The 15,824-nt window shown below is 38.8% G+C and overlaps 1 protein-coding gene across 4 annotated transcripts in view; it reads left to right on the top strand.

The window, feature by feature from the left end:
- ctnnbl1 (catenin, beta like 1) overlaps positions 1 to 15,824 on the top strand; it is a 201,613-nt gene that overhangs the window by 27,327 nt on the left and 158,462 nt on the right. For 3 of the 4 annotated variants that reach the window (XM_041204704.1, XM_041204703.1, XM_041204705.1), the window contains exon 2: positions 1,109 to 1,285. In XM_041204704.1, coding sequence (XP_041060638.1) covers positions 1,109 to 1,285 — 177 coding nt within the window. Of the gene's footprint in view, positions 1 to 1,108; positions 1,286 to 15,824 lie in introns of those variants that run through there. The other variant, XM_041204706.1, reaches the window with a different exon arrangement.

The following is a 15,824-nucleotide window of genomic DNA, read 5'->3' as shown; positions in this document are numbered from 1 at the left end:
TTATGGAAGACCTTGGGATTCCCTTTTATGTTTGCTACCAGCCTCTTTTCATGCACTCTCCTTGCTTTTCTTATTAGTTTCTTCACTTCCCCTCTGGTTCTTCTATATTCAGCCTGATACTCCATTGTATTTTCTACCTGACATCTGTCTTACGCAAACTTCTCCCTTTTCATCTTTACCTCTATCTCTGTCGTCATCAAGGGCACTCTTGATTTATTTGTCCTACCTTCCCCCTTCAAGGGAACATACCTTGACATTACCTGCAATGCTTTTTCTTTGAAGGTGGTCCATAGTTCAGCCACCGTCTTCTCTGCTAACATTTGGTTCCAAATCACTCAACCTAGATGTGTTCTCATCCCATCGAAGTTGGCTTTCCTCCAATTGATTATCCCAGCTCTGGATTGTTCCCTGACCTTTTCCATGATTAACCTAAACCTTATGATAGAATGGTCACTGTCCCCTAGAGGCTCTCCCACTGATATTTGATCCACTTGGGCCAACTCTTTCCCCAGAACCAGGTCCAAAAGTGCATGTCCTCTTGTTGGACTGGAAACATACTGCTGTAGAAAATTATCTTGAACACATTCCAGGAACTCTCGCACCTCTTGCCTTTTCTACTATTCCTATCGTAGCCTACATTTGGATAATTGAAGTCCCTCATTATGATTACTTGATAACTCTTGCCCCGCTCCATAATTTCTTTGCAAATTTGTTTCTCCACATCCTTTCCACTAGTTGGTGGTCTACATACAACACCAATCAATGTTATTGCACCTTTATCTTTGATAAGTGGTCCTTGTACTTTGATTAAACTTCCTGCCCTGTAGCTTTGGTCTTTAATCATCAGGGATAGTGTCTCTTAACAAGTATGCTCCTGACAAATCTGAGTTATTGCCTAATTGAATGGATGGGACTTTTATACATGGACTATCATTTGTGTTTTTCTTGTAATTGCAGTATTGTCTGTTATGGGGCAGTAATTCTTTGGCAGACTGAACTTGTGTGACATTTTAAAAGGTTAAGTCTTCAAGATCGTAAATAATAGCAAAACTATAGCTGTCTTTGGCACAGGGTAAAAGGTCTGTTGGTAATTGTGTATATTTTAAAGCCTGACAGGGGTGCAAAACGTCCTCGTGGTGTGGATGAAGATGAAGATGATTTAAAAGTATCGCATAAGTATGGTTCAGCCAGAAGGAGTTACTATGAAGAGAGTGGAATCATGGTTAATGAAGATGAAGAAGAAGCAGGCAAGAAGAAAATCCTTGAATTAATGGAAAATGATGAGGTAACATATCTAAAAAAAATTTCTTTTATCCTTTTTCCCTCAAAAGCAATAATTTGTATTTTGTAATTCTGTTTCGTAAACTTGCAAATTCTGATGATTCACCTTGGTTGCTGTAGCATGTGGTGTACAAATGATTGGTTTTTAATCTTTTTTCTGTGACTTGCAAATATGGGGCAGAAATTTACACTCTCTGGTCTTTTGTAACCTGGAATAATAGTTTCACCAGGTTTTCTGTTTACTATTCTGGTAACACAAATAAAATCCTATGTGTGTGATGCGAGAGATATTTCTTCTTTTAATGTAAAGATCTTAACCACCTTAATTGTTAGCATTTAGAATGCTTCCTTCTGGGGTATGCTCTTGTAGTTTTGTGGTTCTCAAATTTTTTCATCCATGGAGTGTCTTATCAGTCCTACCCCACCTGCTTCCACTTGCCACCACAAAAACGCTCATCAGAATTAATAGGAACTTGTGGAACTATAGACATATTGCTTTTTTGCTCTAAATGCAATAAATATGTGCATTAATCTTTCATAATTATCATAAGTTATTAGTTCATGCCAGAAACAAAAGTATAGACATTTTCATATGATAAACATTATTACTACAGGAGAACATGTTTATTTGAAACTTTGTTCCACAATCATCTTCTGAGAAACTAATACTTGCACTTATATTAATCAAATAAAATCAATAATAACATAAATATTCATAAAGCTATATGGTTGTCACTTGCGCTTTTGACGACTTGTGCTGTGCATATGAGTGCTGGTCTAGTTGTATGATGTCATGTCATGTGAGTAGTGAGGAAAAGGGTTCTGACCTATTGTCTCCTATGGCCTTAGCTGTGACATTGTGGGTCAGTGACTTGCATTTTTGACCAGTGCAAAGACCATCTTGAGAACCCTCACAGCCCACCAGTAGTCCAAAGACTACACTTGGAGAACCACTGTTGTCACTAATAAAGAGATGCAAGGAATATACATTGAAGCCAGTGTTCTGTGGTCTCTATTACAAGTTTGCTATTTTGTTTCATACCTGTTCTAAGTCCCTTAGTTGGATTTCTTTTTTTCTGTTTTTAGCCTGTCTAGTTTCAATTTATCTGCTTTCAACCTCTTACTTTTCTGATTAGTTTGCCTTTTAACTTAAGCCAAACCTAAACCACTGTCTGTGGTTTGTTGTAGGAAAAGAAGCCATTGCATTTATACACCATCTTTTGCAAGTTCAAGATGTCCCAGAGCGCTCTGCAGCCAATGATAAACTTTTTGAAGTATAGTTACTGCTATAATGTGGGAAACGTGGCAGCCAATTTGTGCACAGCAAACTTCCGCAAGCACCTCAGTGATATTGACTATGTAATCTGTTTTTGTGACATTGATTGAAAGTTTAAGTATTGGCCAGGATACTGGAGATAATTCCCCTTTGCTACAAAATAGTGCCATGGGATCTTTGACCTGTCGAGAGAACAGATAGGTCTCTAACTTATCATCCAAAAGATGGCCCCAAAAAAATGTGGAACACTCGCCCAGTACATTTTTGGTGTGTCAACCTAGATATTTGTGCTTAAGTCTCTGGGTTGGGCTTGAAGCTATAATCTTCTGACTTTGAGGTGAGAGTGCTACCAATTGAGGCTGAGTTTCTCGCGTCTTATCTCATTCCTTGCTCACTATCCCCCAGGATGCCAATCTTACCAAATACACTTCTCAACTAAGTTCTTGCTTCTCTGAAGCTTTTCTGCTATAGAACATTTGAGCAGATCTTCAGTAATTGATCCTGTTGTAGAGTCTCGTATTCTTGGCTCAAATATATTACTTGCAGAACTTTCTGCTGTCCCACTAAGAAAAGTAAATGCCTTCCTTAATTTATTTTATTTCATCAATGTACTCCGTCAAGATCTCTTGGAAAATAAGTGAATAGAAAATCGATCAATCTTTTTTATCCCCTTATAGCTGACTTAGAACTTGCAATGGACCTTAAAGTGGGGCGGACAGTAGAAAGAGTCTGCCTGCTTTGGTCTCCAAGTGATTAAAGTATAATAAACTATAACAATGTTGAGATGGCTTTGGTTATAGCCAAGGAGCATGGAAGACTTGAATGTGCCTTTCCATGATTGTATGATTCAGGCTACCAAAATTCTTGTTTTGTTCGGATTTGCTTCAGTAAGAGTGTATGTGTGCCACATCTCCTGTCACACTATTTGTTTGCTAGTTTTCTATTGTTGAAAAAAAAAGACATGTTTAATCTTTTCATCTTGCACTCATCAGGACCCTCAAGAATACCAAACTAAGGAGGAAAGCAACAATTTATACTGTAAGGTTGGCAAGTGGCGTTGCCATGGAAAATGTACCACTGATGGTGACTGACTTTGAAACTGCTTGGCAGTTAACATTTAATTGTTTCAAATTTAAACCAGGCAGCTTGACTCTAATTTGGTAAAGGCATTGCCCTGAGGAATGAGCCAGCGAATGGCTGTCACTTATTTTGTTTAGCTGAAACAGGCACAATGTGTGTACATGTTCTTTCTGTCTGCAAAAAAAGGGCCCTGTGCATTAATATATGTAGCTTTTACTACACGCAAATGCACCACACCGAGAGCCTGACTGACCATCTTAAATCAGTTGTCAGCGTAATCCTTAGGACATTGAGGATTATTTAGCAAATGTTGCCCAATCGCTGAATCACATCTAATGTTGGACACTGTTTTGAGTTTTGCAAGCACGGGCTGTTTAGGTATGGTCTTTACGCTGCCCGTTGCGAACAGCAGCTGGGACATGCTGTTTGATATGATCTGCCAATTTTTGGGATGTACGGCCCACATACCTAGCATCACACTGGCACTGAAATTCATATACCACATTACTCTACTCATTTGTGTGATAGGCAGAACGTTGTTTTGATCCTTTTATACCACTCGTGTTGCTGCTGCATAGTTGTGACGGCCCTGAAAAGTGCCCAGTCTACCTCAGATTACCGTGGAAAGACAAGGTATCTCGAAAATTTGAGTAACAGGTGACCTAGCTGTTTGGCTGCTACTATTCAGAAGTAACATGAATGGTATTCACCACTAACAGAATGCTGCTGTCAAACTAAAAGGCCTATCTCACAAATGAGTAATGTGGTTTATGACTTTCAGTGCCAGTGTGATGCTAGGTATGTAGGCCATACATCCCTAAGACTGATGGATCATATCAAACAGCATGTAGAGCCAATGTTCACAACAGGCAGGGAACAGCCTGTACCCAACCAGCCCATGCTTACAAAACTCCACACACTATATCCAACATTAAATGTGATTCCGTGATTGGACAACATTTGCTAAATAATCCTCATTGTGCTCAGAATTATGCTGACAGCCAATTCAAGATTGTTAGACGGGCTCACAATGCAGTGCATTTGCATGTACTGGAAGCTACAAATATTAATACACCGGGTCCTGTTCTTTGTAGACAGAAATAAGATGTACATATCTTGTGTGTGCTCCAGCTAAACAAAGTATGTGACAGCCATTTGCTGACTCATTCCTCAGGGCAATACCTTGACCAATCAGGGTCAACCTGCCTGGTTTAAATTTCAAACTATGCTTGGCAGTTAATTGTCAGTCACCATCAGTGATGCATTTTCCGTGGCAACATTGCTTGCCAACCAATCGGCACACTCTTCACATGTGGTATAAATTGTTGTTTTCTCCCTTATATTGATATTCTTGCAAGTGTCCTGATGAGTGCAAGATGAAAAGCTTAGCCATGTCTCTTTTTTTTCCCAGCTATACTTGAGCTCTCTTTCAGCTTCAGGAGCGTTGCAATACCAGAACCAGAATATCTGTAGGCTCCAAATTGTCCTTCCAACAAAGTCATGGTTTTGATCTCCAGCCTGATTGGCTGAAATCATTCAAAGATTACCTGCTAATGTAAACTTGCCAGCAATTAGATTTTGGTCTTTAAAGAATTGCTACTTAGTAGGAAAATCATTCACTGTGCATTAGATGGTGGAATATTCTTGACTTTATAAAATGGTGCAATATCTAAATTACCATAAATTGCCCTATGGAATGTTTGCAAATATATATAAAATACATCTTTTGTTAATTTTTGAATGGAAACTTTTATGTAGCATATCTTATTCACTGTTTATACTGGATTGTTGATTGCATTAATATACATTAATCATGCCTTTTTATGGTGTGGACTATAAAGTTAATTAGATTGTCTATTTCAGTGAGCAGAGAATGAATGATTGTACATGTACACAGAAGGAAAACTTTCAGTAACGTCATTCAGAATTTACATTTTTGTTTAAAGCTGGGCTACTGCTTCTTGTTCATATGTTCGTATGCATTTGCTCGACTTTCAAGTTTTATATTTCAACAATATTTATGAATATATGTTTCTGGTTTTTAAACTCGTTTGAACCAAAATTTGGATTAAATAAGCCTCTTACAAAACTATCTAACTAGTCTCTTATCTATTTATGTAATATACTCAGTACAGAAAATAGGAGCTTAAAATGTTCCAGAGGTTCAGATGAGTTGCCTTGAGGGCTCAATAAATGTATTCAGTGATTAGCTGAGGAGTAGTTGCATGGGCATTGGATGCACATGAGATGGGGCAGGAGATCACAAAGATTTTTTCAGATGAGGAAGGCCATTTTGTGTTTGTTGGTCAATCCATCCAAATGACCTTAAAGTTCTGAAGAAAGGTCATCATCCTAAAGCATTAACTCTTACTTGCCTTTCCACAGATGCTGCTTGGCCTGCTGGTATTTTCAGCATTTTCTGTTTTTATTTTGGGTTTCCAGCATTTACAGTATTTTGCTTTTTGACTGTAAAGTCCCCATATTGCACCAGCTGGTTCTTAAATAATTCTTGGTCTTTTTTAAAAATTCATTTATGGGCTCTGGGCTTCGCTGGCTGGGCCAGCATTTATTGCTCATCCCTAGATGTCCTTGAGAATGTGATGGTGAGCTGCCTTCTTGAAACACTGCAGTCCATGTGGTGTAGGCACACCCATAGGGTTGTTAGGAAGGGAGTTCCAGAATTTTAACCCAGCGACAGTGAAGGAACGGTGATATATTTCCAAGTCATGATGGTGAGTGACTTGGAGGGGAACTTCCAGGTGGTGGTGTTCCCATGCATCTGCTGCCCTTGTCCTTCTAGATGGTAGTGGTCGTGGGTTTGGAAGGTGCTGTCTAAGGAGCCTTGGTGAATTCCTGCAGTGCATTTTGTAGGTGGTACATGCTGCTGCTACTGTGCTTCCATGGTGGAGGGAATGAATGTCTGTGGATGTGGTGCCAATCAAGTGGGCTGCTTTGTCCTGGGCAGTGTCAAGCTTCTTGAGTGTTGTAAAAGCTGCACTCATCCAATCAAGTGGGGAGTGTTCCATCATACTCCTGATTTGTGCCTTTTAGATGGCGGGCAGGCTTTGGGGAATCAAGAGATGAGTTACTCGCCGCATGATTCCTAGCTTCTGACCTACTGTTGTAGCCGTGGTATTTATATGGCTAGTCCAGTTCAGTTTCTGGTCAATGGTAACCCCCAGGATGTTGATAGTGGGGAATTCAGTGATGGTAATGTCATTGAACGTCAAGGGATGAAGGTAAGATTCTCTCTAGTTGAAGATGGTCACTTCCTGGCACTTGTCTAGCGCTAATGTACTTGCCACTGGGCAGCCCAAGCCTGGATATTGTGCAGGTCTTGCTGCATTTGGACATGCTTCAGTATCTGAGGAATTGTGAATGGTGCTGAACATTGTGCAATCATCAGCGAACATCCCCACTCCTGACCTTATGATGGAAGGAAGGTCATTAATGAAGCAGCTGAAGATGGTTGGGCCGAGGACACTACCCTGAGGAACTCCTACAGTGATGTCCTGGAGCTGAGATGACTGACCTCCAACAACCACAACCATCTTCCTTTGTGCTAGGTATGACTCCAACCAGTGGAGAGTTTTCCCCCGATTCCCATTGACTCCAGTTTTGCTAGGGCTCCTTGATGCCACATTAACTCAAAGGTGGCCTAGCTCACTGTTGCCTCACCTTGGGAGTTTAGCTCTTTTGTCCATGTTTGAACCAAGGCTGTAATGATGTCAGGATCCGAGTGACCCTGGCGGAATCCAAACTGGGTGTCAGTGAGCAGGTTATTGCAAAGCAAGTGCCATTTGATAACACTGATAACCCTTTCCATTACTGATGATGAAGAGTAGACTGATGGGGCGGGTAATTGGTTAGGTTGGATTTGTCCTGCTTTTTGTCTACAGGACATAACCTGGGCAATTTTCCACATAGCCAGGTAGATGCCAGTGTTATAGCTGTACAGGAACAGCTTGGCTAGGGGTGCGGCAAGTTCTGGAGCACAAGTCTTCAGTACTATTGCCGGAATATTGTCAGGCCCCGTAGCCTTTGCAGAATCAGTGCCTTCAGCTGTTCCTTGATATCATGTGGAGTGAATCGAATTGGCTGAAAACTGGCATCTGTGATGCTGGGGACTTCCGGTACAATATTGAGGAGCCAACTCCTCGTTTTGATGATGCTGAGAGAATGTAATTTTAAAGACAGAATGAAATTATGTTTTATGTTTTTCGAGGCAATAGATTTAGAGGAATATATCTGATCCGCAAATTGCAATTTGAAGGATTTTTCCCCTGTGGAAAGTCAAATATTTTGATGTCAGATGGAGACTCCCAACAGAACATGCTTGTCATCCAATATTGATTTCAGTAGTTGCTTTCGAAGTTTGGGGAGCAATTAAAGGAAAATTGTTCTGAAACTCAAAAAACTATATTTTGTGGAAGGAGCCAGTGGGCGCATAGCATAAAGATGTAACATTGTGCAATAAAGCATGGTGTGCAGAACCGAAGATATGCCATAGTTCTGACACATACAACCCGATAATTTTTTTTTATCAGTGACACATGGGAACCATGATTATGGTTCTTCCTTGCATCATTTTTGAGGGGGAAGGCAAAGCTCTGTGTACTTAAAACCCATGCATAACTCTGCTGGTAAAATTAATAATGATATCAAAAAGGATCCAATTGGCTCGTTCCATTTCAATCATTAGAAATTAAATGGTGGCTTAGTGAATTGCCTGAATGTTTCTAAAATTCAGGGTTTAAAAAGTGTATTGTGGAAGATCTTTATTTATTTTGTAGCTGGCCTACTGTACTTTCAGTGCATGGCCAACTTTTTCAGGTGAGTCTCTGACAAGTATCAAATTGATGCATCTCAGTTTCAGCTTTAGTCTGACATTAAGTGAGAGATTTACTGAGCCTACCTGCCTTGAAAGTAAATTGAAACATGGTCCACTCATTAATAGTTTGTTAAATGGACATTTGGAATTTCTGTTCCAAGCATTTCTGGTAGAAATGCCGTACTTTCACAGGTAACGTTGGCAGATTTGCTTGAAGGTCAGTGAGCTCCAGACAATAGTTTAACCAGTGGATTAACCTTTTAGTCTATTTACCCAATCAACCTTAGCCAGCTCTCTCCTCAAAGCAATGTAATTGGTTTTCGTTTTAGTTTTAAGTTTAAGGTTCTTGTGTAAGACTGGAGTTTGTCACTTTCAAACTTAATATGGAATTCAGTTGTATTACGATCACTTTTTTTTTCCTCAGAGGATCTTTTTACTATGAGATTACTAATTAAATCTACCTCATTACACAACACTAGTGCTAGAATAGCTTTGTCCCTAGTTGGTTCCATTATGTATTGTTTCAGAAAACTGTCACAAGAGCATCTACAAGCTCTTCTTCCAGGCCACTTTGTCAATTTGATTTGGTCCAGCCTATATGAAGATTAAAGTCCCTCACAATCACATTGTCTTTGTTAAAAACTCCCAATTATTTCTTGCTTAATGCTTTGTCCAACATTATAAGTACTGTTTGGGGACCTATGGACTACTCCCACCATTTCTGATTCTTGTTATTCCTAATCTTCACCAATACTGATTCTACTTCCTGATCTCCTGAACTTTCTCACAACTGCCCTTATGTCACTCTTTACTGTCAAGGCGACTCCTCCTGTCTTTTTGATATGTTCTGTATTCTGGAATAGTTGTTTCCCAACCTCTGGTCAGCTGGTAAACATGTCTTTGCGCATTTGAACATAGAGCCTTTAATTTTTTTTTATTACTTTTCTTTGCATGGACCTTGTTCACTGATGCATATTATCTTTAGACTCACTTCCTTCCTGTCCCACTCTGCTTGTCTTTACCCAAATCACTACACTGTTCTATTGTCTTGACTTTTTTCTTTAGATTTTAAAGCTCCCTCACCTGAATTCCCCCCTCTTAGTTTAAAGCCCTATCCATAGGCATAGTTATACAATTCGCCAGGACACTGATCCCATCATTAGCTAGGGCACTCTGATAGGGAGCCCAGGAGGTGCTGCAAAGGGATGAAAGACCCGGTCGGTTTTTGTCTTTCAGAGTCAGCAGAATCTTAATGCAGTTTACTTTCACATAGCTGTGTGTTTTCTTTTTTTGAGCTATTGTGGCTGCATTGGAAGGGCTACTTTTCATCCCCTGTGTAAAAATGTCACATGATCCCCAATAAAACTGAGGTGGCACTTAAGAGAACAGGAAGATTAGCATCATCTTATCCAATGTCACTGTATCACCTTCTTGGAAAGGGAAATATTTCAAGGTAATGATGCAATAATTTCTTGTCTCTCCACCACTCCACAACCAAATTTCTTTTTGGTGTCCTAGAAGAAACATAACAGAGATGAGGGACAAAAGAAGGCTGTTTGGCTCAGTAATTCCTGTCTATTCAGTATTCCAATTTTGCAACCTAACGTCCAACTGTGTTTCAAGTGTCTTAAATTCTACACCTTAAGTACCTGACTTCGCATTAATCGAAACCTTTATCACTTTTTTCTTTGAAGAAAATATTCAAATAGTCCTTTTAATATCTGTTCAAAATTACCTATTACCTTTACTTATTTTATTAATATCTTAGCCACTTAATATTTTATGTACTTCAACATGGTGCCTTTTTAACTATCTTTTCTTTAGACTGTCGAGATCAGCTTTTTTAAAAAAAATTATTCTTCAAAAGTATTCGTTGGTTGGGTCTCAGCCTGGGTATGGGTGGACAAATTTGGGCACCACATATCAAAGATGTAAAGACCTTAGGGTACAAAGGAGGTTTACCAGGATGTTATGAAAAATGAGGGACTTAAGTTATGAGGAGCAGTTGGAAAAGTAAGGACTGTTCCCCTTGGAACAGAGGAGGTTAAGGGGTGATCTAATAGAGGCTTTCAAGGCTTTTGTTAAAAAGAAACATGCCTTATGGGCCATATGACAAATTGAAGCAAAGCTGTCCTCTGCTTTCTCATCATGAAGCTGCTATGACCATTGGACTTTATAAGACAGTTATGTTTTAAACTGTCTTTTAATTTTAAGATAAAGCAAAAAGCCCTGGAATGGGAGGTGATGTGAAGTTGTACTGTACTCTGCCTGGCAATAAGCCCCTGTGACCTGGTTGCCATGGGAAGAGGGGACCCAGGTCAAAACTTATTCAAAGCTGGGTGGGAGCTTTAACACCTGGACACAAAGAGGGAGGCCACTGACCTTTCTGCTGTAGGCTCATAGACTCTGAGTGAATGAGACCAAAGGATTTGGGGAATGTAGACCCACAACAGATGTTATTGTGCCAGGCAGAAGAAAAAGCTTTTGGGTTAACCACCAAGCGGAGGGTTGGTGAGAACAAATCCCATGTTTGAGGAAACCAGGATTATGAAAAGTTAGAGACCACAGAATCACAAGAGGGAACTTTACAATGGAGTCTCCATTTGATTATGCTCAAAGGGCTGAATGAAGAGGACTTTGTTTAAAAGGACACTAGAAGATTCACCTTAGCGAAGCAGGGAGAAGGGATCTTGTTAATGCTGGGAGGAATTGGACTTTAAAATTTAAGACTGCATGTGTACAGAGAGTCTGGTATAATGTATAAATGTGCCATGGGGTTTTCTGTTATTAAGAACTTAGAGAAGATACCTGTTCTGCAGTTTAGTGTATTTGTTGCCTACTAGGTAATGTTTAGTCAATGTTGATTTTTGTTCCTTTGCTGCAGTAAACATCTTAAACCATACAATCTTGTGTAATCATTTGAGTTGGCCACTGGGAAATTCATCTCTTTGAAAAAGTTATCGGTCTCTGAGGATTGTAACAAAGCCAAGTTATGCCATGTTTCCAGTAGAATGAAAGCAAAGTACTGTGAATGCTGGAAACCTGAAATTAAAAATAGAAAATGCTAGAAAAATTCAGCAGGTCAGGCAGCATCTGTGGAGAGAGAAACAGAGTTAACGTTTCGAGTCCGTATGACTCTTCAGAGCTGCTCAACATGAACATTCCACCAGCAAAAGCTCAAATGCTTTAATATTTCTGCAGAAAACTGGGAGAAATCATGAACACAATATTTTTAACCTGCACGAACTTGGCTCCTAGCTTAATACTTTTGGGAACACCGGTGTTTTCTTATTACTGATTTTAAAGCTGTGTTTGGGTTAATAATAAGAAAAAACATACATCTTGCAAATAGAAAACACAGAGAAATCTCTGAAAGTGTCTTGATTTTCAAATTGCCTTGTCAACTGTCAGATTGTTGTGAAGCAGTGCAGTTGCCAAATTTAATGCCTCCACGAATGCAGAAGTGAAGCTCACTGTGAAACAAAGAATTACAGATAAAACACATGCCAGAAATTAATTTTTTAGTTTTGTGTGCTCTGGTTACTTAGCAAGTAACCTGGTGTCTGAAAGCACTCTGAGCCGTCATGGTTCTCCTCCTTTGCTGGTTTACTGGTAGCTGTTTGCTGAATCTTAATGAGCAGTTTCTTAATGTCACATTCTATGATTTTTTTTTTAACAGGATATTGTCCTATCAAGCCAATAGTGGAAAAGTTTTTTTGCACTATAATCCTGCAGTTAGCTCCAGTGAAAGAAAGCCTTAGCTTCTCAAGTATTTCTTCAAACTATAGCTTCTAGTTCCTGGTAGTATCCTAATAAATCTACATTACACTTTTACATTGCCTCTAAAGCCTTTCTGTAGTGGGTTGCCTAAATCTGTACACAGTAGTTCCATTTCAGCCAAAATAAAGTTTATATGAGTTAAGTAATATCTTTTTGGTTCTGTATGTGGAGGCATAGATCACTAAAACAATAATTGTTTGCCATTTTATAGCATTTTTGACTTGCATTGATACCTTTTTAAGGACCTTAGTATTTACATGTAAAGCTTGTAAAATGTTACTTCGCGTGTTTTCTACACTAAATTCCACTTATCTGTCCTACTAGTCTTATCTATGTTCTTTTGCTGTCTCACAATTTTTGTCATAATTGCCCATAACTATTAGTTTGATGTCATCAGCAAATTTATTCCTCAACTGAGTCAATTCTAAGACATATATAGAACATGTTGAGCTGCATATCTATTAATTCCATATACCATTTTCCTTGTCTCGAGACCCTATAGGTACAGCTTATCAAATGCAGTGTTTTGAAAATACATATAAACCATAGCTTGTATATTTGCTACACCTGTCATTTCTTATTTATTTCTGTAAAGCTGGCTGAGCATTGCATGTCTCTTAGAAATCTTTGTTGGCTTGCTCTCATTGGTATGTGCTTCTCCAAATGTTTAGTCATTTTTATAGTTTAATTTAATAGTTTCTAATAGTTGCCAACAAATACAGTAAATCTAACCGATTTGTCATTTCCTGACATTCCTGTCTCCTTTTCTTTGAAGAGGGAATCTGATTTGCTGCCCTCTATCTTGTGGCACCACATTACTTATAACAGAATTTTGGAAAAATATAGTCAGTACCTTCGTATTTTTTCTCTGGTTTCTTTCAGAATCCTCAAATGTAAGGCACAATGATACGCATGCCTTAAACTTGAGTAACTTTGTATTTCTCTTTGAATAGTGATCTCCACAAACTTCTACATTTAACATGCCATTGTGTTTTCCTCGTGAAAAGGAATGTGCTTATAGTTGTTTGGTAGTACAGAACTTGACCTTTGACATCTTATTTTCGGCAATACCCATGTAATATTCTTAATAGCTTTGCTACTCTGTTTCGAAAAGTTTGCCAATGTCAGCTCTTAATGACCCTACCTCAACCTTGTTTTAATTTTGCTGTGCTACAGGGTTCAAGAAACACAGGGATGGTGGGCAGATTTGTTCTTCAAAGCCCCAAAAGAGTCTTTGTAAAATCAAAGACGGGGGCAATAAAGGAGAAAAAAGTTGCCCCCTTATATATTACTTTGCATTGGGTCCCCTCCATAGTCCAATTGGGATTGAATACTTGAAAGCGCAAATGTCATCATTTCAGGTTTTCAGGGCTCCTGTTCTCATTCTCATTAACTCCTCTGTTAGTTGATGTAGTCACACATTATCTTCTGTAATAAGAGGTGTGTGTATACTAAAAACTTATCTGAATAAATAAGATGTTTTTTGTTAATTTATTATGAATAAATCTTCCATCCACATACAATGAAAAGACGAACTGTTTGGCACAAAGTAGCTTATTGGGAATCAGTCTCACATCTGCAGACCCTTTTAAAAATAATAATTACAAGCAATTAGCGCTGTCCAGCATTCTTGTTTCGTTCTCAGTTTAAAGTTTCTTTCTGCTCAATACTTCTGTTTAGAGGTGAGCGCTGAAGAACACGTTGGGATGCTGGTTTCCAGCAGTCCAACTGTGCAACATGGAGAAAACAGGCACATTAATGCTGCAACACCAAGCTAACTACCAGATAACGAATGGCACCCAGACCTGGACTCAATTTCTTTGCTATTCAGCAACCTATTTCATACTTCCCACCATGGACCATGTATCTATTTAAACCTTTCACTGTAGTGCATTAATATTGTTTTTTTAACATTTTCCCCTTTCCCTGCCCCTCTGAAAGTTTTATATCCAGGTTTATCTACTTTGCCAGTCATAACCCTGCTGCTGCATATTTCATTTAATTATTGTTAGGGTATAATTCTTTATTTATTCACTACTTTAGTTCCCAAATTTTTTACTCCATACTTATATGCATTTTAAGGTTAAACTTGCTGGTTTCCCAGCTATTTTCCTCAGGCATCTTACGAACTTCTTTACTATTTGACTGTGATTAACCTCTTTTTACTTTTATTTCCTTATTATACACCAAAGCTTAGTTATCATAGTAATAGGTGTATGTCATTCATCTCCTTGAGCCTATTCCAATATTTTATTGGATAATAGCCAATCTGTGCCTCAAATCTATTTATCTACTATTGCTCCATATCACTTGACAAAGTATCAAAAAAACTATCACATGCAGCTGGAGACTGAGTGCAGTGAGACCAAGTGCTTAACCCAAGGAATTTGGTAAGTGAGGGAGTTTTAAAGGTCGAGTTTTTTGTAAAATCCAACCAAGTTTGCATTTAGCATTAACCTCTACTGTAACATTAAATTGTAGTTTCCTTTAGCTGTAGTCAGTGATAAACAAGTGATCTGCTAGAGGCAGCTGCAGTTAGTTAATTGGGTAGCTAGTTTGAACTGGTTTCCTAGTCAGCAGTGGCTGACTAAAATTTTAGCTAGAATAAATACAGGTGATTTAGCAGAAAGTTAGTCGCACAAAGTTGGTGGCTGGAGTCTGAATGCATTGAGACTAAGTATTTAACTCTGGGAATTTGGTAAGTGAGTGAGGAGGTGCTGTCCTAATCTTTTGCAGTAATTTAAACTAGTACTGGGGAGATATAAGTATTGTACTGAATTTACAGCTTAACTAGTTAAAGAGATAATATAACTACAGATGAGTGATATTTCCAAACTTGAAACCAAATTAGTTAATAAAACGTAATAACAGTGGCAGGGCAGGTGATGTGTTGCAGCTATAGCATGTGGCTGCTGGTGAACACCTATGTGATACATGGGAACAGCCTTTTTTAGACTTTGTAATGCTCGCATCATATTCCCCGTGAATGAAGATGATTTATACTTTTTAAATGAGAATGGAATATGGACAATTTACTTTGAGGAAATAGAGTCTGGGAGTCAGATGACTTTTGTGGTTTCGTTATTGACGAGGACTAACTCATGCCTGGTCATATCTCTGGAAAGTTATTAAAATGCAAATGAACTTCTGGAGCACCTTTCATTAAAGAAACACCAGAATGCAACAGATCACTTGTAGAGTTAATAGTTCATATTGTCTGGATGTTTACAGAAACTGAAGTAGAATGGTTTGACTTGGTTTTTTAACTTGATGTCTGTAAGCTTGAAATCCCACAAAGATGGATGTGACGGAATCAACCTTACGTCCGCACTTTGCGATATGTCATTCATTCCCCATTGTGTAACGATGGCTTATGCTTTTAAATCATTTGTGTAGGTAATGGGAATATTGATTCTGTGGTCACATGACAAGCTTGAGATAGAAATTATATTCTGAGAACAGCCCACAGAAGACAGTTTGGACAGAGACCACAGGTGGAGGCCCAGGAAAAGGAAGAACCTTGTCTGGAACACTGATCCACAGGCAGAGAAGTGGGGCAGAAATATATCTTTGCTA

This window comes from Carcharodon carcharias, chromosome 14 (genome assembly GCF_017639515.1).
Source record: "Carcharodon carcharias isolate sCarCar2 chromosome 14, sCarCar2.pri, whole genome shotgun sequence".
In the NCBI taxonomy this organism is placed as follows: domain Eukaryota; kingdom Metazoa; phylum Chordata; class Chondrichthyes; order Lamniformes; family Lamnidae; genus Carcharodon; species Carcharodon carcharias.
This window is presented reverse-complemented; position numbering and strand designations above follow the sequence as displayed.